Source organism: Acanthaster planci, linkage group LG02 (genome assembly GCF_054643075.1).
Source record: "Acanthaster planci isolate LZ-2023a linkage group LG02, COTS_SCS, whole genome shotgun sequence".
NCBI lineage: Eukaryota > Metazoa > Echinodermata > Asteroidea > Valvatida > Acanthasteridae > Acanthaster > Acanthaster planci.
In genome coordinates this window covers 23,981,370-24,006,027 of record NC_141778.1, presented here as the reverse complement: position 1 = coordinate 24,006,027, position 24,658 = coordinate 23,981,370, and the positions used below count along the sequence as shown (strand labels likewise).

The window sequence follows — 24,658 nt, the reverse complement described above, 5'->3', positions numbered from 1 at the left end:
ATGCTGAAAGATGTGATCCATCAACTGTCCATCTTTCCCTGAGTCTCATGCTGTGGACATGCATGTGTGCCTCATTTCCCAGTAGATTTGTAAACAAACACACACATGTAGTGTCCATCAAGTCTACGGAAGTGGAAAGTGCAGAGAACTTGCATAAATTTTTTGGGCCACATGAATGGCTTGTTTTTTGGGTAATGGTGGAGCCTGGGTGGCACAACGGATGGACTCATGGTAAGCAGTATCATGCATGTTACCAAAATGATACTCAAGAGTCAGTGTGGTGTTGGACTTAATTTTTAAAAGTTCATGTTGCCTTTTCCAAAAAGCATGCTCTGGAACCAAAAGTTAATCACTGTGGATGATACGCTAAGTAGGTTTCTTTCAGTGCAAACCTACTGTCGTAGTATTCTTGTGGGCCATATTTCCCATCGAGAAAATTTTTCTTCTAATATTTCTTCTTGATTTGCGGCAGATTTTCTTGACTTCCCTGCATACTGCGAGAAAGCCTTGCACGGCGTGCTCTGTGGTACCGGCACAAGCGGCATCGCCACCTGTTTCCCTGACACAGAGAGATGCGATGGGGACGCAGACTGCTTGACCTTCAACAATGATGAAAGGGACTGCCAAGCAGCCTCATACGGTGAGCAGCATATGAAACCAGAGATTTCATTCTGAGGAGAATGGGGAGGTTTGGGAATAAAACAGCAATATGCTGTGGGCAACGATAAAAGGTTCTGATTACTTTCCCTTGCTGATTTCCTCTTGAATGTATCAGACTTTCAGGACAGAAGTTGCAGGCCGGACTTTCTTTTCGGCAAGTGGGGAAAAATACATTTGAAAATGAAGTTTAAAGTGTAGCCGCAATGACTTTTTCTTAGTGACAATTTTTCTGGATCTTTGTTCTTTTCTTCATTTGAAAACTCTTACGCACTCCTATTTGGTTAATTGTAATGAAAGGTGGACACTTTAACACAATCAAAATTATCTATGTTTTCACAAACAACTGAGGGCGCTGTGAAGTCATCTAGGGCAGGCGAGGTTCAATGCATAGGTATTTCTATTCAAACTGTGAACCCAGAATTTACTGACTGAAAACATTTCTGAGAGAGGGATTGATGGTTTCCTATTGCCATGCACGTAAATAACAGTGAATCAGTAAAGAAGAGAAAAATTAGTCTGGGAAAAACCAAAAAAATGCAAGACTTTTTTGTGTACAAACCAATGTAATATTGAGGCTTCTTCCTGAGATGATGTCAAAGTTGTGCTCATAAATATTGAAGTACTTATCAGAATAAAAAGCAAAAAGGCATTGAAATACCCTTTGAACTATGGAAACTAATGTTGAAAGAAAGGTTTACTGAGGCACATAGGTGCATTTTACAGCTTTGTATTCAAAAACATTGATTGCAGCTACCCTTTAACACCCAAGACACTTGGTCTTTAAGGTTGTGCTCTGTTGATTTTCATTTTGTGGTTGATTTTGATCTTGAATGCTCTGATCAGATTGCGGCAACACCACCATAAGTTTGGGTAATCAGGGGAGTATGTACCACCTGACCTCAGTCAACTACCCAGCCGATTTCCTGTACGGCATCAGCTGTCGCTACTTTGTGACTACCGCTGCGGCCAGGATCCTGGCCAGCTTCCGGGACGTAGAGATCCCCGCCACAACCTCAAATGACTATCTACGCATTGGCAATGGGGACACCGTCAGTGACGCCACAGAGATCCTGCGCGTGACCGGAGTCTTTCTGCCCCAGGACGTCGTGTCTGAGGGCAACCGCCTGTGGTTTGAATTCATCAGTGATAGCAGTGTCAACAGCCGTGGCTTCTGGATTGTGCTGGTGGCCCAAGGATAGGTCTAGGATGCTGTGTGATTAATTTGATCAGTGATGACATTACCAGATGATCTTTTGGAGCAATAATGTGACTCAGTTAAGTACAGTAGAGATAATACATCTTCTACTTTATATGTGTGTCTACGTTATTAAATCAATGCATTTGTTGATCACAAGGGCACAACATTGTACAGACAGAGTTGCATAATGTTGAAGGAGATGTTCACAGGAAAAGAAAATAATTTTCACTTGGCTCTATCTGAAGTGGAGCACTTAGCCCTTTTTTCTGATATTCCTGCAGCATTAGTGTTAGCTATGAAACTTGATAAACTTTAAATTGAGGTGAGTATTGCATGTCACATGATGTATTCAGTCTAGTAAATGCATTCCAGTAAATAAAAAAAAATCAGCATAAGCTCAGCTAATATGATCAGCTTCAAACTCTGTTGATTATCATGTGGCATGTGACATATTTTATATTCATTTTATCAAACAAGTTTTGTTGACATGTGCAATGTACCATGGGATTGAATGACAAGCAATGTATTATTTGTACAACACCGTAAAAGGAGTACACCTGCAGAACAATATTTGTGTTAACCTTATCAAATACTCCAAATCAAGCAACCCTCTGTCAGACTGTGTTGCCATTCAAGATTAAGAATGAAGTAATTTACAAAAGTCAATTATGAGAGGTTACATTTTTTCAAAAAGGGAAATGTGGGGAATTGTGAATATTAGTGAGCTAGTTTTGGGCCACTCAGAGGAAGGATTCAAAACTCACTCATCCAGCATTGACCGCATTCATTTTATGGGCTCAAGGGACTGGTGCCCTATTAAGAAACACTTACTGGCAATTTCTGTCTGTGTTTAAAGTTGTGAAATAATATTTTATTCTTTATATATTTTGTTCACTGTGCTTTCATCTGTGACCGGATGAGCAGGTACTTCAGGAATTTTCTGAAGAAAATGGTTCCTAAACTGTTTGACTGGTTCACTCTCCCATATGTCATCCACGTGAATGCTGCAATGCAGATGGAATATCTACACAGTTCAGTTCAGAATTTGATGACGAATTGTCTTGAAAATGGGGGCAAAATAGATCCAGGAATTCCAATCTCATAATGCACTCTAACAAGTTTATGAACCATTACCTCCATACATAAACCCAACTTCTTGTCTATCTTGTCATTTCAAAATCAACTCGAAAATTTTGTCAAAGTAACAACCCATAGCTTTACCAAATCAGACTTATAACCCAGGGACATTTTAATCTTGTAAAAATTTAACTTTCTGCACGATTTCAGATAAAACTATTACTCAGTCAAGGTGATTATAAAACAAAATCTGTGCCACTTAAGCATTTATGTCGCTAATCGTATCAGTAAAATTAAAGTGGAAATTTTTGTTTTGTTTTGTTTTTGTTTTGTTTTGTTTTTGCGTTTTGTTTTGTTTTGTTTTGTTGTACCAAATAGTGAAAAGACTTGTGTTATTCTTGTAATCTAACATGTATTATTGTTAATCAGAATACTTCTTAAAGAAGAACTATACATAAGAAATAATCAGCATTTACACGTTGGGCTTTGACTAGAATTTGCATATTTTGGGAATGGAATTTTCTTTTTGATTTCACTGAATATATAATAAATTAAGATGAATCAGTTGAATGTAAATCTACTGTTATTATATGAAACATTTGAGTTTATTTTTATATGAACATTGGAATTTAATTTACTGCTGGTGGAGTCCAGGGGCGTGGCCCCGGAAAGTACAGAAATGACATTTTTACTCCTGAATTTCAAGTCAACTCGGATAAATTTTGGAAGTAATCCAGTTATATTTGGGCCCCTGAATGGGATACCCATTCGCCATTATACGGTGTTAAAGTGTGAGCTGAATATTTCCCGAGTTCCAATGGTTCATTGATAATGCACAGCATGCTTGTAATTGCTTAACAGGGATCAATGAACCAGTCAACTGGCAGTAAAGGGTGCTTCATAAGTAGACAAATTCACAAAGAAATCTGGGATATTGCTCTGTTTATAATTTTGTGGTTTTTGTAGTAAAAAGTGTAGTGGCGGAATTTTTTGTGATCCTCAATTATATACTTGGGCCTCAGACTATAAAGAGGTTTACAGAGTTCGGTCTGTGTTAAAAATAATTACATTGACTTTTGGTTTAGTGTCCCATAGATCTTGCAAAACCTTATCCCTGCAGTGTCACAATGAAAAAGACAAATCTACCGAACTCTTCCTATTAAAACGAATGTAATACAGAAATACAAACTGCTGTCGGTAAACAATATAATATTATTGTCCTATTATTGTTTGTAATTTTATAGTAATAAACAAAAACGAAAGGGTGGAGGGCTCTATGATCCTTTGATTCCGAAGTATTTTTATTTGGTTATTGAGTCAATTGCGTTTCACTGATGTTGCATCATCATCTGTTTGTTTAGAGGAATAATGCGTTAACCCTAACAGTCCCAGATCCTCTGATTTCAATATGATTTTACATACACCTTGGGGGTTAATGTTAATAATAGGAAAGTGCTCTGTAGACGCTTTTTCATCCGGTTTTTCCTTGCAACTAGTGGTGTCTTAACAACCAAAAGCCGCTCAGCAGACTATGGCCAGCAGAGTGGCGCAGTGGAAGCGTGCTGGGCCCATAACCCAGAGGTCCGAGGATCGAAACCTCGCTCTGCTACTAAAAGTTTTTCAGCTTTTTTTTTTAAGCTGACCAACCGATTGAGCAATAAAGACATACATAATGTGTAGTAATTAGGCATTTCATCAATGGCTTAGTGTAACAAATAACGTTCGCCTGTGCTTGTTCTTAGCCATGTTCACATCCAAGAATCTCATAACAAATACTGCAGTTTCCCCCTTTCAATAAGGTCGAATGGATATTGCAACATTGGCTTTTCCTTGTTGCGACAATCTTAACGAAGATCAATACCAAATTAGTAAAATAACAGTGGCGCGGTTTTCCATCTTTAAACGACTCTTCCATGTTTGTGATTCAAATTTCACTTCATCCATGGATTTTGCATCATCTCCTTTCCTCGCGACTAATGATGTGTAAACGACGAAGACGCTACGCTAAAAGCGTACAGCAGAGTGGCGCAGTGGAAGCATGCTGGGCCCATAACCCAGAGGTCCGAGGATCGAAACCTCGCTCTGCTAATTAATGTGCACGTTTAACATGAATTAGATTTATTTTTCGTTAATTTCCGTTTCTAAATAACCTAAGCTGAATTTCAATTTATCTATCCCGTCGCGAGCAGTCAAAATGCTGTGGCGATATCGTAGTTTTCTGTGCGCACACACACTACCTACACACGGGTTCTACCTCAACATTCCATTTTTATACATGTTTTCTTGTCGAAAGTCGGTTGTACCAACTTGTTTGGAAAGTTGTTTATTAAATGAAAATGAAGGTGAATCTTGACTACCGATCTTTTTTTTTTTTTTGAAGGGCTGGAAATACGTGAATGAATTCTTACTTTAGTTATATTCGAGAGTGATAATGCATTGGAGCTATCTGCTTTCTAACAGTTTTTGACTGGGAAGGTGGGCATTGAAACATGATCGGTGGAGATCTGGAAATTGTAACGTTTTTATTTAGTTTCGCCCTTTTAACACCTCCTCCCTGTATCACAAAGAAATCCTAAACGAACGACATACACAAATATGAAAAAAAATTGTCGATACAACAAATGTCCTATCATTTTTTTATAATTTAAAATAAACCAAAAAGGGGGAGTCTACGAATCCCTGAAGAATTTGTTTAATTAGTTATTAGTCAATTTCACTGATATTGCACCATTTTTTGTTTCGTACGAGGAATGATGCCTAAATAACAGAAATGCGCTTTGTGTAAAGTTAGGATTGCTCTGCTAATGAATGCATTAATTTTTTTGTAAACCTGTGACTTTTTGTAAATACAGTACAGACCTATTTTGTTTCCTTTCATTGAAATTATTTGAGATCATAAGAGGAACAACTAAGCGAATTGTCGCCTTACAAGATAAACATACGTTTTATTCAGGTATATTTTGCTGAACTTGTGGTTATTGCGTCATCTTATTTTCCTTACGACAAGTGCAAAGTGTCTTAAAGACAAGTACTCTGATACAGACTTTGTACAGCAGAGTGGCGCAGTGGAAGCGTGCTGGGCCCATAACCCAGAGGTCCGAGGATCGAAACCTCGCTCTGCTATTCTGTTTATATATTTTTAAATTTCTAACTATTTTTTTTCTTTTTAATTGATAGCCCTGGCGGAATTGCAATTTATACATCCCTTCGGCAGCAGTTGCAAAAACAAACACAAATACTACTGGAATATAATATGTTGTCTCTTCCGTACATCATTGCGTGCTGGTTCTTGGTCGAGTTTGTTGGGCCGGGGGTGCTTTCCATTAGGGTCCTTGCCTTATCTCTCCACCAATGGCTTGTAATATTTTGTGATCCCACGGGTTATTTACAGCAAGAGGTACCATTATCGGGACTGATCATATAGTTATTTCAATAAATCACGAATGTGGGACTTTTGATTTCAACTCAGGGTTAAAACCTCTAATTTTTGAGCCTATTTTGCATAGGGGCCAGGCGGCCAGATTCACACTTGACTATTATTTGGGGGGTATTTTCGGGGACGGGCGAAAAATAATTGCGTGACTATCCCTCATGAAACTGAAAAGAAAACTGAGCTTGTGGCCAAAATCTAATTTCCAGTGAAAAAAAAAATGAAACGCGCGAGGCCAATCTGTTCCTGGGAATCACCCCAAGGCGGCGCTATTTCTGTCCAATATTTTACACGAAGTGCAAAAGGATCCACCTGCGCCGCCAATCAGAAATAGATATACGAAGGTGCGCGCGCGCAGATGCGCAATGATGGCGGATTGCTAGGCCACACGCGGGTTTTACTGTTCTTCAAATCTGGTTGATTTACACATGGATTTTTGTCGAAAGTCAGTTGATTCGACTTGTTTGGAGAGGTGTTATTCTGATACATCGCTACTGGAAAAGTGTGGTGAAAAGAAAGGTACTTGAACTTGACCACTTTTGTTTGTAGCGGGTGTGAAATGACCGAATAATTCTGTGCATTTGTATTTCTGTCCATTTTCCGGACACACCTAGGGTGATGACACCCATGCATAGGCGTTGCAATATTTTCCGGGGGAGAGGGCACTTAACTAACTCACAAACTGTTAACAGTGAATAAGGGTAAATTCCTTGGTATTTTAGCGCATTTTTTCCCACATCCTTTTCCCCCTTTTTATTTTCCGTTTAATTTTTTTAGGCCTAAAATACCTTTTTTGGAAAGAGTTCCATGCAGAGAGATCACTTGAAGTTGATGCCCTGTGCACAAACTGTGGGACTGGCCTGAAAAATTGTCTTTTCTAAGTAAATGCTTATATAGTTTTCTTGCTAAATTTGACTTGTTAGGACAAGTTATTACTTTCTGATATCTAGTATTAGTAAACCACTGCAAGGGAAAATCAGTGATGTCCGAATATTGAACTCTTACCTAAGCTGTTTACTTGTACTTTAGGGAAGGTCCCAAAAAGTTCCACATACGGACAACACTAATTTGCCTTTGCAATGGTTTACTAATACTAGCCGTCAAAAAGTGATAACATGCCTGAAAAAGTGAAGTTTTGCTAAGAAAATTCTGAAGCATTTACTTAGAAAACATGTATTTGAGACAAGTCTCATAGATTTGTGCACAGAGCCTCAAGTGTTGTCTGTAGGCCTGTATAGAACTCTTTCCCTTTTATTTATTTATTTATATTTTTTGTGGGGAAAGCATCACCCTTGCGCTCCCCCATGCCCATGTTCCTGTTTATGATCACAAGTCTCTATTGGTACATGCCAGATACATGTACTTTCTGACAATGGTGGTTGAACAATTTTTGTCTAAGCGGCATAAGCTATTGGTAACTGTTCACTTCGGCACCTTGCCAACTCAGCATCTGTGCAAAAGCTAGATCGGCACCTTGCCAACTCGGCATCTGTACAAAAGTTAGATCGGCACCTTGCCAACTCGGCATCTGTACAAAAGCTAGATCGGCACCTTGCCAACTCGGCATCTGTGCAAAAGCCAGATCGGCACCTTGCCAACTCGGCATCTACAAAAAACGTACTCGCTATGCAGTGGATAGAGAAAGGGTATGAGCTACATCACACCAACCAACCTGCTGCTTGGAGATTTGTTTAGGTTAAAAAACATAAGTGTGACAAACATTTGGTAAGAGATATTTTGCCAAGGTTTCTATATGTAGTAAAGTTTGGACAGCTTGCAAAAAACTCTTTACTCACAACATACAGTGTAATAGAATTGCTATTTGAAATCTGTTTTGTCATACTCTACAGTCATCAAGATTTTCGAATTAAAATCATTAACGCAAGGTGTCTTTTAAAAATGTGGACATTCAGAAACTTGTCACACTGACTGAATTTCTATTAATTGGAAAAAAAACTTTATTGGAAAATGTTGGGGTGGTTTTGGCTGAAATGTAAATGATTGTCAGATTGTCTCGCATGATTGCTTTTATTAATTGGAAAAAAACTTTATTGGAAAATGTTGGTGTGGTTTTGGCTGAAACATAAATGATTGTCAGATTGTCTCGCATGATTACTTTTAATTAATGTGCAAAGTTTTCAACCTAATCCAGACCTGGCTAAAGCGATCTGGAACAAGGAGAAGTTACGTTGGAAGTTACGTGCCAGTTTCAAACGACAAGAGTTCAATTTTGGAAAAAAATTAAAGTTTAGTACATGTACCTCCTTCACAAAGGTTAATTATTCATCACATTTTTCTTGAATTTGTGGATTGAGCCAAATAGCCTGTACACGAAAAGTTTTCGCGATCCGGAACCAGAAAACTACCCTACTACATGTACATATAGGCCTGAAATGGTGTTCTCCTTTTGTATTTAATCTTACCACTCTTTCAGGGGTTTGTTGTTATGGTGGCATTGGGGTGTTTGTTTCCTTTTTGATCGGGTTATCTGTCTTGTCAAGTTTACCAGTTACTAGAATTTCTTAGAAAGTCAAAAATGTTTTTCAATGAAATTTTGTAGAGGATTCGGAGTGGGCTAAGGAAGAATCCATCCATGGCGATTATGAGTGCCCACAAGGCCAAGGTCATTTAAACTTTTACAGTATTCCACAGTGCATGCTCAGAATACATTGTAAATAGAGTACATCCGAGCTCAATTAGGGACAAAAATAGGCTTATTGTGATTAAGCTGGATGAATTTGGGTGTAATTTTCAGGGGGGTTGCATTTGGTCCAGTGAAGAAATTAAATTTTATTGATAGCTTAAGGTTAGAGTGGTGATGTCAATATAAATGTCTGCGACAACTATACATTTCAAGCAGGGATTGGTTGGCCCAAGGAAGAACCGTTAATTTTGGTAATGATAGGGTGTGTCAAAAGGTCATTCACAGTTCTTTTGACAATAGTTTCTGGGCCAGTTAACAGAGAACTTTGTATTTTCTCTTCAGTCACGCTCATTTGTTGAATTTAAATACAAGTCTCAAAACGACGATGGTTGGGTTGAAATGTAGTTGCCGCCCCGTTCTCAAAAAGTGATTACAGGTTTGGACTCCAATGGACCTAATTGAGCTTAATATGGCACGCAGACCGAATTATAATTAAAACCCTAACCCCCTAAGTCCAAATTGCTTGGTACCATCCTCAATCCTTTAAAATCATCAAATTGCTACACTTCCCAAAATGCGTTCAGCCTCAATCCTCCAAAAAATCAAAATTTTGTACTTTGCTCAAAATGGGTGGTGCTCACATCTTCAATCCTCTAGAATCATCAATTTGTGGTCTAAACACCCTGCAGCCAGGGGATAGCCTTGACTAACCATTAACAGCTAAAACAATGGGAGTCTTGTCCTTGAACCAGTGGTACACAGTCATAAATACAGTGTACACAGTGTACATGTATCATAGGCTGATTGTATACTGTACATGCATTTGCACAGTACTGTGAAACACACTGAACACCAGTAACTCCATTCATCCTCAATCCTCCGAAATCATCATCAGCTTCAATCATCGTTCGTCCTCAGTCCTCCAAAATCATCATTTGCTTCAATTGCTATTCATCCTCAATCCTGATAAATCATCAAAAACCAGCATTATGACCTTTGAGGATTGGGTGAGGTTAGGGTTTTAATGAATTTTAAAAGACATGTACATGTCCTCAAATTCGCTAAAATTAGAGCATCTTGAGGGCCATGAACTAAAAAAGAATGGAAACCGTGCAGAGGTCCAAAAAACTCATATTTATGCGAAACTTGGATGAAATTAAGTCCTTCTTTGATGTTCATCATCAGGAATACTTTTTGAAAAAATACTGTTTGGATGTAATTTTTCTCCCAATAGTCATCGGTTAATATCCAAATTGAATAGAAAATAATGTTCACAGAATACACTTTAATTTCATGCATATCTCGGAGACCTTGAAGAGTTGTATTTTAAATGTTGTCAAAGTACAATGTATGCATAAATTTACCACAGAGGTCTTTAGAAGTATTACTGGTTTGGAATCTACACCTCCGAGCCCTTTTGACAACATTCATTAAATACTCAGTTTCAAGCAAAGTGGGCTGGGCTGGGTAGCCACAGTAATCTATAGAGTAATTTGTTGGGCTCAGTAGTTGTTTGGCTTGTGGGTTGGGGCTGGGGACACGGGGAGTAACTTCGATCATGAGCTTTCATGGAATGGCCAAGATAAAAGGGTTATTTTTTTTTAAATTACAATCAGACTTTTATTTAAAAAATGGGTTTTCTTCAATCTTCCCTTTTACATAGAAACTCTTGTTTCTTTATGAGTTTCTTTGTCAGTTTTGTTGAAGTAATTGGGTAACCAAAATCCATGCAGATAACCAAATCTCCAAATCAACCAAAATTAACCAAGCACATGCACAGAATAAGAACTAATTGGTTGCGAGTGCCGAGTTTGACAATGCAGACCAGAGAAAAAATTTAGGTGCTGAGTTGACAAGGTGCTGAGTTGGATAGGTTGCGAGTTGATGAGGTGCCAAAGTGACCAATATACAAGCTACTAATACGTACACTGTAGGTCAATCCATTAATCAAACTTCATCACAGGACCTCCAAAAATTGCCCTCTCCAGTTGAAATAGTAGGGAAGCCAATGTCCCCCCCCCCGCTTCTTTCCAAGTGCATACTAACAACATGACTAAATGATACCGTTGTCTGGATTTGAACCAGATGAATGACACATTTTTGGGGGGGGGGCACTTGGCCTACATGTACATGTATGGGATGGGGCACACTCTTCAATACCAGCAGGTTTAGGTTGGTAAAAAGGGGGCAGAGTTTTGATTTGTAAAAAAAAAAAGGGGGAAATAATAGCTCTGTTGTAAAACACAGCAAAGATCAAAAAGTATGGAATTCAATATATATGCCAGCACCCGTCTTCTGTCGCTCATCGTCAGGCGCCTGTCGTCTGTTGCCTCTTGCTTTTTGTTGTGTCCCGATTCTGCCATTTTCCAGTTCCATAGATGCCATTTTTCCGTTGTCCATTATGCATCACCTGTCATGCGTCGTCCGTTGCCCATTGTGCGTTGTTCATTGCGCGTCCCCTTTCTGAGAATTCAACCAAGTGGGGAGGTCACTAATATTGCACTTTAAGAGTTCTTGCCGTTCCACCAAGCCTAAGTTTTCTTCTTTTTTGGCTTCCCTCCCTATGATAGGATGGTGGTTAGACCTGTATACTCCATCTGCCTTCTCATTGTGTGGCTCCAGAGGGGACATCAAGATGTTGACTGTACAGATTGGAAACCCCAATTACAATGCTATCAGACCTATGTGTACAAGATCCACCGAGAACATCCAACGACACCTTTAGCAAGGCCTTCGGTATGAGAGTTGTTTGATAGCTCAGGTGCAGTGAAGAGCTGTGTTTTATCATATTTTTCTGGAAAATGAAACCTTCTGCTATGACAGGCCCGCACATACACATACATGTACATGTATGAATGTCCCTGAGGGCTGTTGTAAGGCTGTGGCAAAGCCTTTGACTATAAAAGTCTAGAGGGACATATCAGAATACAAGACAGTGACAACATTGTGAAGCCTTCCACTGAAAAAGCAATCAAGAGCCTCATCAGTATCTCAGGACAACTATACGTGTGACTCTTAGGCGACATCTTCTAATGTTTATGCAGTCCAAAAGCTTGATCATGAAAATATCTGTGTACCATTCATCAAACAGTGATTGGATGTGTTCGATCCTGAAGCAGAATGCTGTTTCTTTGAAAGCAATGCGAGAGCTTATCACAGGCTCTCCTAAAATGTGTGAATGTGTCTCATTGGTAAAGCCATCCGAGAGTGATCATGTACATGTACATGTACCAAAGAGCAACTAACTTTCATGTGCAAGCCCAGTGAGAGCTCATCAAATGCTATGTCGAGCAAAGAGAGACTGTACGTACATGGCTTTTCTGGTTCCACTTACTCTGAGTACTGAGCCCAGGACTTGGATGAGGATACATGAAACATTTTGTGAGGAGCACCTCTTGGCAATGGATCTACAGAGTCAACACCAAGAGCTGTATATGTACATCTTATTGAGTTCTACACTGTGGAGAGGATTGTTGCAGTGGCAACATGTACAGCTACTATATGTGTAGCTGACATGGAATGTGATGAGTGCTACGGTGGATGCATGCAGCTCCCAGGAGAGTCCAGCCATATACCTGAGACTGAGTCAACCAATCCATTGGTAAGAAATCAATTAGTCAAGTCTGAGATACTATGCTGATTCTGATGCTGAATGTAGAATAAATCACCAGTTTACAATCAAATTTATATATGTCAAGATTTAAATGCAACCTTAATGTTTGTTTATTTTGTATTCTTAATGTAAAACGTACATGTGGCAGGTTCCTCAAAATATGGACCCTGAGATAATGTTCAACTTTGGGGGGTTCATATTTCCTGAAGTGAACAGCAGTGAATAAATTCCCAATGTCTAATGAGGGAAGTCATGGCTGATGTCTGGAACAATGATGACCGTGTCCATCTTTCAACTTAATTGGAGTTAATTAATTAAAGTATCGAACATCAGCATTTTTGTCAGACGTGAACAACCTGTTGAAATCCTAGCCAATAAAACTTACCGATGAGTGATAATACCCACGGATATTTTACACAGATTTATAAGTGGTGAAAGGTGATAATATTTAAAATATTAAAACCATAATCACAAAATAAAAAAATATCTCTCACAATTAATTGGGTCCCGAAGTCAGCAGTCGCAAATGTCATTCGATTCTGTCATTAGTGTCGACCCCGATTCCTACAAGTTGATGCATAATTTGACGTTTGTGACACAAAGGGCACATCACATGCACCATATGTGCCATTCTACCACAACAACAACAACAACATCCTTTTACGACTGGACCGATCACATTTTCTTCAAGTACATTTCCGAACACCGATGTCCAAAATACCGATTGTGGCAATTTTGCAGGTTCCATCATTCTCTCGCGGTGCCAAGTTAACTTTGACCTGAATCTGGTACACAGAGTTCTTTAAATTCACGTGAACATAACAACTTGAATTCTCCATACTAGAACCACTGCAGCTTTACCTCGTGATTCGGGGCAGGCTTTTTCTTCGTAACATAAGAGACGCCTTGCAACAATACACTGTTCTCAACGGATAAGAACGGCACAAAGGAACCGGTTCATTCCAGAGATGGTGGTCGCTGTGCAAAAGCTTGCCCTGAATCATGAGGTATAGCAACAGTGTCTTTATTATGGGAAATTTCCCGAACTTTCAAGTTATTATCAGCAATCCTAAATACTTTGTGGGTCAAGGATTGTTTAGCATACCCAGTCATTTAGTGTAGTGGTATTTGGTGTTGTAGCAGTGTACTGTTAATTGTTAATCAATCCTTAGACTTGACCAGGCTTTTTTGTTTTGTTTTTCTCAACAAGGGTTGGCCTCGCAAGTAGATGCCACTTCATTCAAGACACTGCCTGTCAAAGCATTGACTACACCTGTTTTATCTCAGCTGACATCACAAAGAGCTCTTGCTAAACACCACTGAGATGCGGACTGTGGAGTCAAAGTGTGGATAGCTGATGCAGAGCACGGGGAATGTTGTCCAGAGAACTTTCCAAGTGTTACCCATCGCAGAGGCTCTTCATAGAAGCGGAGTGGTTCATCTGACATCCTGCAGTATTTGAGACTGGACCCTGTGTATGCCAAGAAGCAGTTGAACCATCCTCTGCCAACTTCAACCAGGGACCCCTGGTGATGGATCACCCTAATCATACCAGTTTCTCAATTGTGGACTGGACAGTGATGATGGTTCTTGGCTGCGGGACATTGAACTGAAGTTGATAAGATGTTACTTAAAAAGAACTGGCAACATTTTATGATTCGAAGGAAAAACAATAGAATTACTAACCAGTCCTCGCTTGAAGCAACCGGAGGCCCCAAAAGGGACCAGAAACCAAGGAAAACATAAAAATCACAGGTCAAAAAATTGTATGTGCTAAAACAAAACAACTCTTCCTATTTCAAATCATTTTCTTCACATCACTTTAAAGTCAATGCTTTTTTGAGTTTTAAAAGAAGAATCATCCTGTGGCAATCTTTCCAGGTTATCACAATCTACTCGGCAGTATTAAAAAACCAACCCCCCAAAAAATATGCCATGTTATATGGAGACATCTATGTGAGGACTGGTTGGCGCAGAATATTTTTTAATCTGAAGATCAACTTATTTTAAAGAATGCCTGTATGGTAAACTCAAACCCGGTGCAAGATGGATTGTGATTTCTCGAATATGTGAAAAAGTGCAATAACGTTCGGTTTGATTGATATACTTTACCAAACTGAATACAAAATACTTAAAAAACCCAAACCTTAGCTTTTATGTTTCCAAGCTTTCTTAACCATACCATTAATTCATATTTGCAGATAGTTTTTATAATGTTAAGCAGAAGGACAAAATTGGACAACTTGAACTTAGCCCATGCTGTGCCAAAAGTCTTCTTTTGAGGGGTATGATTGTACACAAATGTTGCTACTTCAACTTTTACTTTGAACTATTCACATCTGATCAGCTTGTACATGTAACTAGCCATCTTGCACCATACATACTGAGTGAAATCAGCACTGAAATCACGCACTATTTAAAAGCGAAGTGTTAAACCATTGGTTCTAACTTTAAAAAGTTGAATCTGTCAATTACTGTCTACCTGTATATAACAATCATTGGAATGAGCTATTGCTCTGATCAAACTTGCGTGAGTTGTTTAACTTTCAAAAGTCACAAAACTTCGTTCTGTTTTTACTGCAGTACAGAGACTTGTCATTTGACTGAATTTGTCTGATAACTTGATGCAGAATACTTAAATTTCTGACGATTCTCTCCCTCCCCCCAAAAAAACAAGCAAAACAGAGAAAAACTGATGCTTTTTGGTTCATATTTATGGATCAACTACATTGAGCAATTTTGGGCCAAAGAATTGAAAACAAAGTTAAATATTTTCATTTGTAGCTATGCTTCGGTGCTGATTTTACTTGCGAAATTTATATTTGTAAAATCATGTCATTAATATCATCTATATCACGTTTTACCAACAGGCAAACCGAAATAAAAAACCAAAGCCCAGCCACATGCAGGCCCTCCTGGTGCGTGCACGTGTGTTCCCTGCCCGCAGACGCTGACAGGTTGGTGGTTGCCCGCTATCTGCATTGGCTTGTGAATCGGCTGTTGGTGATGTATGCAACCTCCCGAAATCTTGTGAGTCTGGGTGATTGTGGATACCTCAGTAGATAGCAACATGGTAAGGATCCTCTGAACTTTGGCAATTGGTCAATTTGTCTACCAAGCAGATGTTACATGTCCACTGCTCTAGGGATGGCAACCAAAGAGAACACTTCTGCATCTACTCTGCCACTGCTCACTTGACATTTCAAAAGTTCAATACATCTTTGTCTTTGATCTGAGAAAATGAAATGTGTACAAAATGGTCAATTTTTGTGGATTTTCTGACATATCTCTTTTGACGGACATTGGGTCAATTTTGTGTAGCCCTCATTCATTCATATACTTCTTTAGTAAAATTTAAACGTCTCTCCCGATTCTTGTGTAACGTCATCAATTTTCATCTTTTTTTTTCAAGAGAAAGAGTTGTGAAATTTGCCTGCCAAATCAGGCTTATTTTTCATAAAACTAAGAACATTAATGCAAGTTCTGTGAAAAATTCTAAAATGTATTTCAGTGCAAATTGGAAATTTGGGAATTTTGGAAGCACACACTAATGCCTGTTCTAAAGATACTGGAACATCTACATCATGAATCTGCTTTCATGAAACTAAGAATGTCAGTGCAAATTAAGGTTTTGGCCCAATTAAAAGTCTTTGAAAATTGGAAATTTGTTTATTCCCTGACTAAAATCATTCGCGCCGAATAAAAAAGACACTGAAACACTTTCTTTTGAATTTGCTGGCATTACCTGGATGACAAAGTTAATCCTAAAGAGTGAGTGTAAAACGTAGAAACAAATAATGGACGGAGGCTCATTGTGGTTGTGCCATCTCCATTTGCTCTTTTTTAAGTCTCTAAAATAAGAGCAGAAAAAAACGGAAAAAACTAGCTAGGAACCAAAACAAAAAAGAGCCAAGCTTTTGACACTGTTATCCAAAGTCAATGAGGGAGAACTACATATGCTGCAGGTGGACAGTGCATCCAGGCCATTCACTCCAGTCACATAGGAGACAATCACACTCCTTTGGAATCCCTTCAGGGGTAAACTGTGCATTTCATTTGAAGAATTCGATGAACACGAACCTTAAACATGGATTAAAGAAAGCGTCTATTGAGCATATTAAGTTGCTCCATCGCCAGGCTTGAAATGTTTAGCGGCCAATGCAAGAAACCCGACACCCTTCATTGTCTAGCAATTTTTCATGGGGGTAGAGTTACGTGTTACAAAAGATTCACGTGTGTGCAATTAAGATTTTTTCCCGAGTGCAGATCTGTGGTTTCTCCTAAAAGAAAAATCCACAGTGGGATTCTGTCAAGAATACTATACCCCAGGTAAATGCAAAAAAATCGCTGAAGGAGTATTGTACTGTGTTCCCCTCCATTTAAGAGGAGTGAATGGCCTGGGAGATTGGGTAGCAATCTGCCTCTCAGTATCCTAAATAGAAACTGTGGCATCGACACGGGGAGCCAGTCCCGGCTACAAGGTCCATGGTAAGTTTAATTGAAGTTTGTAGAATTGATTCATGCACTGGTGTAAACAAAAATGGTTGTACATCCTGATGTCTTACTTGCTAAACCCAACTTTGTATCTCATGGCTAGGAGTAGGACTGTAGTCTGTATGAACAAGGTGGTAATGTGCAGATGGTCTTCAGTCTAAGGCAATATGTAGTGGCATAGCTAGTGGTGGTGGGGGAACATTGGCTGTAAAGGAGGAACAGAACCCCAGATGAGTCACACTCAGCTGATCACTTGCTTAATTTAATATCTGTCATTGACCACTGTATGATAGCCATGTTTGGAAAAAAGAGTCAAATGATGGCAAAGTATGTTAAATTGACTGGCACTAAGGGTCAGTTCTGCCTTTCAACCTGCTGCTTACTCATGTTACTAGTTGACAAATGGACAAAACAGTTGTAGAAATAATGGAAGCTGTTGGTTCATTGCAGCGTACTCTGACAAGCCTGCCTGGGAGGAGCCGGCATTACGATTCCTTGAAATTCTGACTAACACTACTGTCAAACTCAGAGCTGATGTGATGCCAAGTTGTGTGAAAAGTCCACTATTTTATCCCAGCAGGGGCAGTTGAATGATCCTGAGTAACAGAATTCTGGAAGAATTCTTGCAAGTGTGCCTTCACACTGTCAATTGCTTAATGTTGTGGACTTGTAGCACTGTCCTCAAGAACTTAATTCTCTCAATCTGCAGAAGTCATTCCTGAAGTGATCTCTCCACTGTGCATGTCAAGAATCATGCCATGTACACAGGTACATTATATTCACTGCAGTAGCAATATAATCAGCAGGTGGTCTTGTGACATAAGCAGGAGAATTGTGGATTCCTTCCTGGATTTGGTTATAAACATGAGAACATCCATTAATCACATTGCCTACCCCTCCCCCATCACTCCCTAGCTATGCCACTAGCTTTACATTTCAAATTTTTCAAAATGCTGGACACCTGCCCCTTAGCAATAAAATCTGATCAAGACACTAATGACAAACTTTTAGAACTTGTTTGAAATTAAGTTCCCAAATGTTGCATCCATTTGTCATCGGAATACATTTAGTCTTCATTATCGATGGCCTCTAAATGTCATTGAGTTAAATATGAGGTGGATATTGCTATACTGTGACGAGATAAACATTCTGTACTCCAAAGCTGAGCAGCTTATGTTGATGAATTCACAATGAACAAAGTCACACTTTGAAAAAGTGCTGCATTTATGACTGTGACATAGACATGTGACAGCGCCACTCTTGTTTCAAGCCTTGATTTTAGTAGCCATTGAGTGAAGAGGCATATCGGTAAATCTACCGATGAAATGACCAGCAATCTTGCTTTCTGCTCTGGTCAGGTCCTCTCCTAACCTGTTTCATCACAGGTTTACCATCCGTGCAATGTTAAGTGGTGTCAATGTCATGTTTGTTTATGTGACCACCTTGTGCTAGCTGCAATCATGAAGTTCCTACATGTACTTCTGATGTAGCAACTCTGAACATTTCTTCTGGACCACCTTTGCAAATTGGCCATCAGCATCTTGACCAGTTTCACGTTTGATGTGAAACACATGTCCTGAAGTTTCTTTACTTTTGCTTTGAATTTTTTGAATCCCACATGTGCATGCAGTACATGTACTTCAACCATAAATAATGTGTGAGAATCATTTGTTTAAAGATGAAAATTCTCTACAGGAATCAAATTACTTCAAGTGAACCCCAGATATTGCAATCTGAGGAACATTGTCGGGTCCAGAAGATGTTAGGATAAACCCGTAGAGTCATTTCAATTGTAGACATTATTGCCTTGGACTGAAGACCATCACGCTCGTTGCATTTTGGTCTCACATGACCAAATATATCATCGGTTTAATAACTGGAAGAATTAAGTGGGTTTGTCAGGTTGGAAGTGCAAACCTGAAGTCTGGTTCTGAGTCTATTTCTGAGTCTTGAGTTGTAGGTTGAGGCAATCTTGATGACATTTTTAAGTCTTGAGTCTTCAAGTTTATCCATTTATGGGAAATTTGTTTTGTTTAAAAACCATGATACTAAAACAACTTCATCAGTGGGTCTGAAGCACACTGTCAGTCATGAGCCGTTTATTTGTAGACAAAAGGCAGTTTAATGTTACGGCATTGAATGATCTTTTAAAGAAAGGATTTATAAATACACTGATCTACATTATAATATTTCAAATTTGCTTTTCCACAGAAAGTACTGAACTCTTATGAAACATCACAACCTGAACTTTCCTATAATCTTCTTTGATTGGGGTCTAGGCATGCAAATCTTTCTTTTGGATCAGGTTTTAAATTCTTATTAAAATGTTGTTTTATAAATTGAGTGACCATTTTTTGGGGGGGTGGGGGTTTCTAGGCTACTCTTCATGCAAGGTTGGATCTATAATAAGGAAGCAAACAGTATATCTTGAGATTAATAAGGACGTTTGTTCAGGCATCTATCTGTACAATGCATATCTTCACTTTTACTTCATCAGTGATGTCCACCCCATGCCGTTTTAAAAAAGTTTGCGAATGTTTTAGTTTTTTCAGAAGCTTGTGGTCATTCTCTTGTGCCTATTCTAAAATGAACACTTTCAACTTTAATCTCAGTTGACACAGTAAAGATTAAAGGCTAAAGCTTGTAAATGTCCGTTTATAGGTAACTTTTGTAGAATTTCCTCAAGAAAACCTCATGCATTGTTTACAAAAACTTGTGCTGGACCCAAACTTCTTGTCTTGAAACTTTAATTACAGCTTTCTTTTGGTTTCTGTCTGGTGGTCGTCTTGATTAGTCATTTTAAACAGCACTAAATACCGACTCTACTGAATTGGAATCACATGTTAGAGTGACTCAATTGAGTGTTGAAAGTTTTCCACCAAAGTCACTCTGGACAGGATACATGTAGATTAATGGAACAAACAACCATTCCATACATATATGCTCATTGATTAGGGTCCTTGGAAATGTCATGGTCAAAAGTCAATCAACTATGGCAGGTCCTGGGAAAATCAAGCTTTTTTAAACTACAAATCAGTCAGTCAGTTTATCGCTGAGGTTGGCTTGACTATAAACAAATGTGGAAGTCAAGAAGGAAAAAGAATAGAAGTCTGAAAAGTGTTTTGAGAATTTTTGTTATTTTCCAAGAGAGCACCGAGTTTAATTTAGCCTTTTGATAACATCTGATCAGCTACTTTCGTTTCTGGATCTACAGATGTGTTTTGAAAGTCAAATTTTAATTTATCAATGCATAGCAACATTATCTTTTGGTGGTAAATACCCGAAAAGGTAAAAAAAAAAGGCACCATGATTACCTCCAAATGAATGAATGTTTTTCCTCTAAAATAAAAGATGTGTCCTTTGGTTTCTAAAGATGTCAATAAACTTTCCTGGCTGGCTGGCTGGCTGTTTTATTTTCAAGAAGTTAAAATTGTGGGCATTGGTGTTTATGAGTGAAGAGAAATGTCAGCTGGTAACGTGACAATGAAATACATGCATAGCATGATCAAATCATCTCAGTTTCTTGCTGGAAACTTTGAAGATCAGATATCTTTCTCAGGTTGATTTTCCCCAGGACCTGCGCCTTGGTCTGCATATGAGCATGTACATTGCCTGCCTTATGCAGAAAGCCTACTCCAATTATGCCATGAGAATCTTTGGGTTTAGCGAGTATTAATGAGGATGTACAACCATAAATTGTACAGTGCATGAATTAATGAAAACTTCAATTAAATTTAGCATGGAGTACGGGACAGGCTAACCCCGTGTCATTAGATGCTGCAGTTTCTGTGGATACTGACTGGCAGATAGCTACTGCGTTGTCCACCAAGTATGGCTCTCCAGATGGGGATGGATCAGAAGAGCACAGGAGTGGAATCAGGTGAAAAGATAGCAGGAAAAAAGATATCTTTCGCACTTCATTGGAAAAAAAACTAGTGGGTAAACAAAAGTGGCTCGTTCATCAAGCTCTATTGGGTAGAGTTTGAAGTCAAGCTCTTGAATACTGTCTGTATGTATGAATCACTCAAATAAAAGACATCAAATGTTAAATTGTCACCAGGTTTAACTGCCTTAAATGAGAACGAAGTTATTTTTCCTCTGCCAATCAATTTCTTTGGCAAACATTTTTTTTCGATGCCAAGTCCAATCAGTTTGATGTGCTTCCAAACATTTCCCTGCCTTTTTTTTCTTTTGAATCGAAATTTCGGTAATGTGTTACTGAAGAAAAGGTACCTCCCACTCAACCATAAAAAATTGCCATGAAGCATGGTAGATTCGCTAGATTCGAAGTTCAAAAAATTTATGTCCAGTAAAAATGGAGGAAGTACATGTAATTCAATCACAACTTGCGTTAATAATCACACTGTTCAAGAGAGGTGTGCAACATGTAGGCACAACAAATAAATTTCTTACTAAAACTGGTGCGAAATGAATGATCGAGGGACACAAAAAAGACCTTTTTTTTCAATTACGTTAATCACTGAATGTTGAAGAAAACTTGCGAAATTAATCTGAGTGCATTCCATTTAATTGGATTAAAGGACAAGATACAGTTGAACATCTGTAATGTTTATGGGAGACAGTAAGGGAAGATGCAGTGTGTCTCTTAAATTGTCTGTCCTTGAGTAGATGGCGGGTTTTTGTGGCGACGTGCGGCGTATACGTAACCCGAAGTAGTGTCTGCTTGGTAGAAAAATTGAACTAATTGCCAGAGTTTATAAGATCCTTTTTATGTTGGTGTCTACTGGGGTCATCCGTGATTGCGTGGATACTTGCAGGATCTTTGGGGGCATTTGTGTACACTCATCGATGGTTGGTCACAGGTTAATGTGGGTAGTTGGGTGACTGCCACTTGTTGGTGTCTGTGGGCGGGGAACATGCGTGTGCGCACCAGGAGGGTCTGCTTGTGGCTGGGCTTTTTTTTTGGCCAGTTGAAAGGTCAAAGTTCAAAGGTTAGGTCAGAGTTGAAAGGTCTGGTCAAGGGTTAAAGGTCAGGTCAGAGTTCAAAGGTTAGGTCAGAGTTGAAGGGTCAGGTCAAAGTTCAAATAAATAAAGAACATGCAGTGGTCCCATTTCTTAAAATGCCAAATCTAATAAAACAAAGGATACTTGTACAACATTATTTGATTTACTTGGTTTATTAGCTATAAGTTACAACAGCGCCCTCTATGTTTTTACTGTGGTAATGTTAAACAAGTCTTATCTGGATTTGTAAATAGTAAAAAGTATGTCTTCTGTCTATTTCAATTACTAATTTTTCCAGCTTTTTTGTTAAGCCTTTAAAAGCCTGAACCTTCCAGTTTATTGACTTTTCAAAATGCAAAGACAAAGTTTTTCTTTAACTACTTGTGGAAACTGACAGCAAATGATTTATGCTGGGAGAAAAAGGAACAAAACAACCCCAAAAGCAACACAGCTGTCTGTTTTATTAATGCAGATGCTTTGAATGGTAGGATACACTAGCACATCACGTGTACATGTTGACAATTTATAACCACTATCTCAATACATGTGAATGTAACTTCTAAATGTATCGTCAAATCTCCAAGCAACCACATCTTTCACTCTTCGCATACCAGTACTTTGTATTATTGCATCATAGATTAATTAAAAGTTCTGCATGACACTTTCTGCCTATTTGAGCACATATGCGGAAATATGTAACCTTTCATAACAGTTGAGTTTATAAATGGATTGTGTTTAACTCTGGTAAATAATGTGTAGCCTACTGTGTAGCACAAATTTCTTTCAGAAATTTTAAATAAGGTTTGTAAATATTTCGATGGAACAAAAACATGTTAAACATAACATGAGTAGGAACGACAGGATGCCATGCAGAACTTCAGTAGGAAACAAAATTGAAGGTATGCAACAGATACACAATGTCAGATTCCTTTTGGCTCGCAACTCAGTACATCTCTTTTGTAAAACAAAAATTTCCAAGATAGGTATGATTACCAGTTAATAATAAACTGACTGGGCCAATATGTGGACATATCTTCACCAATTTCACAAAAAGCTACGCATAAATTAAGAAGAAAAACTGGTTTTCAAGGTAATTGCCAGAGAAGTGTCTCGTATTCCAAAACTACAAACATACTATTGCGAACCAGGTTTATTTTAGTAAAAACCCTCAAATGACTTTTTGAGAGGTAAACTTTTGCCTGAATCAAGTACTTAAAAGGAACACAGCGGTTAATTAGCTGAAATCAATTGGTAAAGGTCGGCTTCCATTTGTGAAATTTAAAAACCAATTTTTCCTACATTCTGGCCCTTCTGTTCAATGAATTTTTTCAATGTACAATGAAAGGGCATATATGTTTGTTAATGCCACTTTGAATGTAACAAAGATGTGTGTCTCTGTGAAAAAAAAACTTAGTGGACCTTTTCCAGTCACGTTTTGTATGTGTGCAAGGGCAGTCAGATTTGTGTCTGTTCATGAAAATGCAAGGTTTTTGCCCCTAACAACAGTAATATGAAATTGACAATGTTTTGCTTGAGCAGGTATGCCAAAAAAGTTGGGTACATTTTAAAACAAAGTAGGGGGGTTGATAAAAAATGGCATTTTCGACGTGTGGCTCTTTGTGAAAACAGTGATGATATTACCACGTTAAACGCAAAGGTTTGAGTAATCAGCAACAACTACAAGTGGCCATGGCATATTTCATTTGATGTGCTAGTGTAGAAATTATGTCTAATTTGAAAATAACTTAATTGGAATTACAAATTGATCAATAGTTTGTATCATTTAAAGTAAATAGAAAGAAACCAGGCACATATTAGTTACTACAACTGTTTTTTCTTTTTCAAGTTTCTTTGATAGAGTTGTTGCTCGTTTCGCACAGTGCACAAAAAGTAGCAATTCTGGTTGGCAAATATCAAAGCTTTGAAAGAAAATGACGTGTTGCTCCTTGATTCGTCTTTTTGCAAAAGTAAACTCTTTAGATATCTTGAATGTCTCTTTAAAAAATTTGTAACTGCGCAAACCTAACTTAACTTGGTTTGCTTTTGATTTATATGTGCCTAGTTTCAAAACCACCAATTCTAACGAGAAGCAAATCCATGGCTGTAGTGTTTGTTCAGTTGACCCAATAGGCAAGGAATCTTTCCCATATCTGGTTGATTCTGACAGTCATGTTAGGGTAATTTAAATGTCACGCGATACTCCACTGTTTTCTCTGTAAAGGATTTGCAGCACAATTACCATCTGCAAAATGTCCACACGAGTAGAAAAGCCCTGTGGACAGAATGGTTTCACCCATACTCTTCATTCACACAGGCTCTCATTGGATGGGTCAGCATGTCCAAGCTTCACCATGCATAAATAGGGAGGTGATGCAGATTTCACATGTCCAACCTTTGACAAATTTGTATTTCCCCTACTGCCATGGATTTGCCCTTTTCCCTCAAGATGAATCAATCTTGTCTTGAAGACCAGAGCCCCATAAGGCCATTGTGTTGTCATCGGACATTCATGTGGACTTCAGTGATGGAGATGGCGTCTGTACGTGTATTCCCCTTGCTTCCCAATGGCTCATACTG

At 38.6% G+C, this 24,658-nt stretch overlaps 1 protein-coding gene, 1 long non-coding RNA gene and 3 other non-coding genes across 7 annotated transcripts in view; all 5 read left to right on the top strand.

Moving 5' to 3' along the window:
* The window catches only part of LOC110988641 (hyalin-like), a 59,318-nt gene extending 55,103 nt beyond the window's left edge, over nt 1-4,215 (top strand). For all 3 annotated transcript variants that reach the window (XM_087133251.1, XM_087133249.1, XM_087133250.1), the window contains 2 exons: nt 473-640; nt 1,504-4,215. In XM_087133251.1, coding sequence (XP_086989377.1) covers nt 473-640; nt 1,504-1,859 — 524 coding nt within the window. In that variant the 3' untranslated portion in view covers nt 1,860-4,215. The remainder of the gene's footprint in view (nt 1-472; nt 641-1,503) is intronic.
* A 257-nt stretch (nt 4,216-4,472) lies between these two features.
* Nucleotides 4,473-4,544, top strand: Trnam-cau (transfer RNA methionine (anticodon CAU)). Its single transcript has one exon. It is a non-coding gene; the product is annotated as a tRNA-Met (tRNA).
* Nucleotides 4,545-4,951: 407 nt separating this feature from the next.
* Nucleotides 4,952-5,023, top strand: Trnam-cau (transfer RNA methionine (anticodon CAU)). Its single transcript has one exon. It is a non-coding gene; the product is annotated as a tRNA-Met (tRNA).
* Nucleotides 5,024-5,986: 963 nt separating this feature from the next.
* Trnam-cau (transfer RNA methionine (anticodon CAU)) lies at nt 5,987-6,058 on the top strand. Its single transcript has one exon. It is a non-coding gene; the product is annotated as a tRNA-Met (tRNA).
* A 651-nt stretch (nt 6,059-6,709) lies between these two features.
* On the top strand, nt 6,710-23,512 carry LOC110984056 (uncharacterized). The gene is made up of 3 exons (XR_002598821.2): nt 6,710-6,884; nt 11,580-12,610; nt 13,833-23,512. It is a non-coding gene; the product is annotated as an uncharacterized LOC110984056 (long non-coding RNA).
* Nucleotides 23,513-24,658: the final 1,146 nt, after the last annotated feature.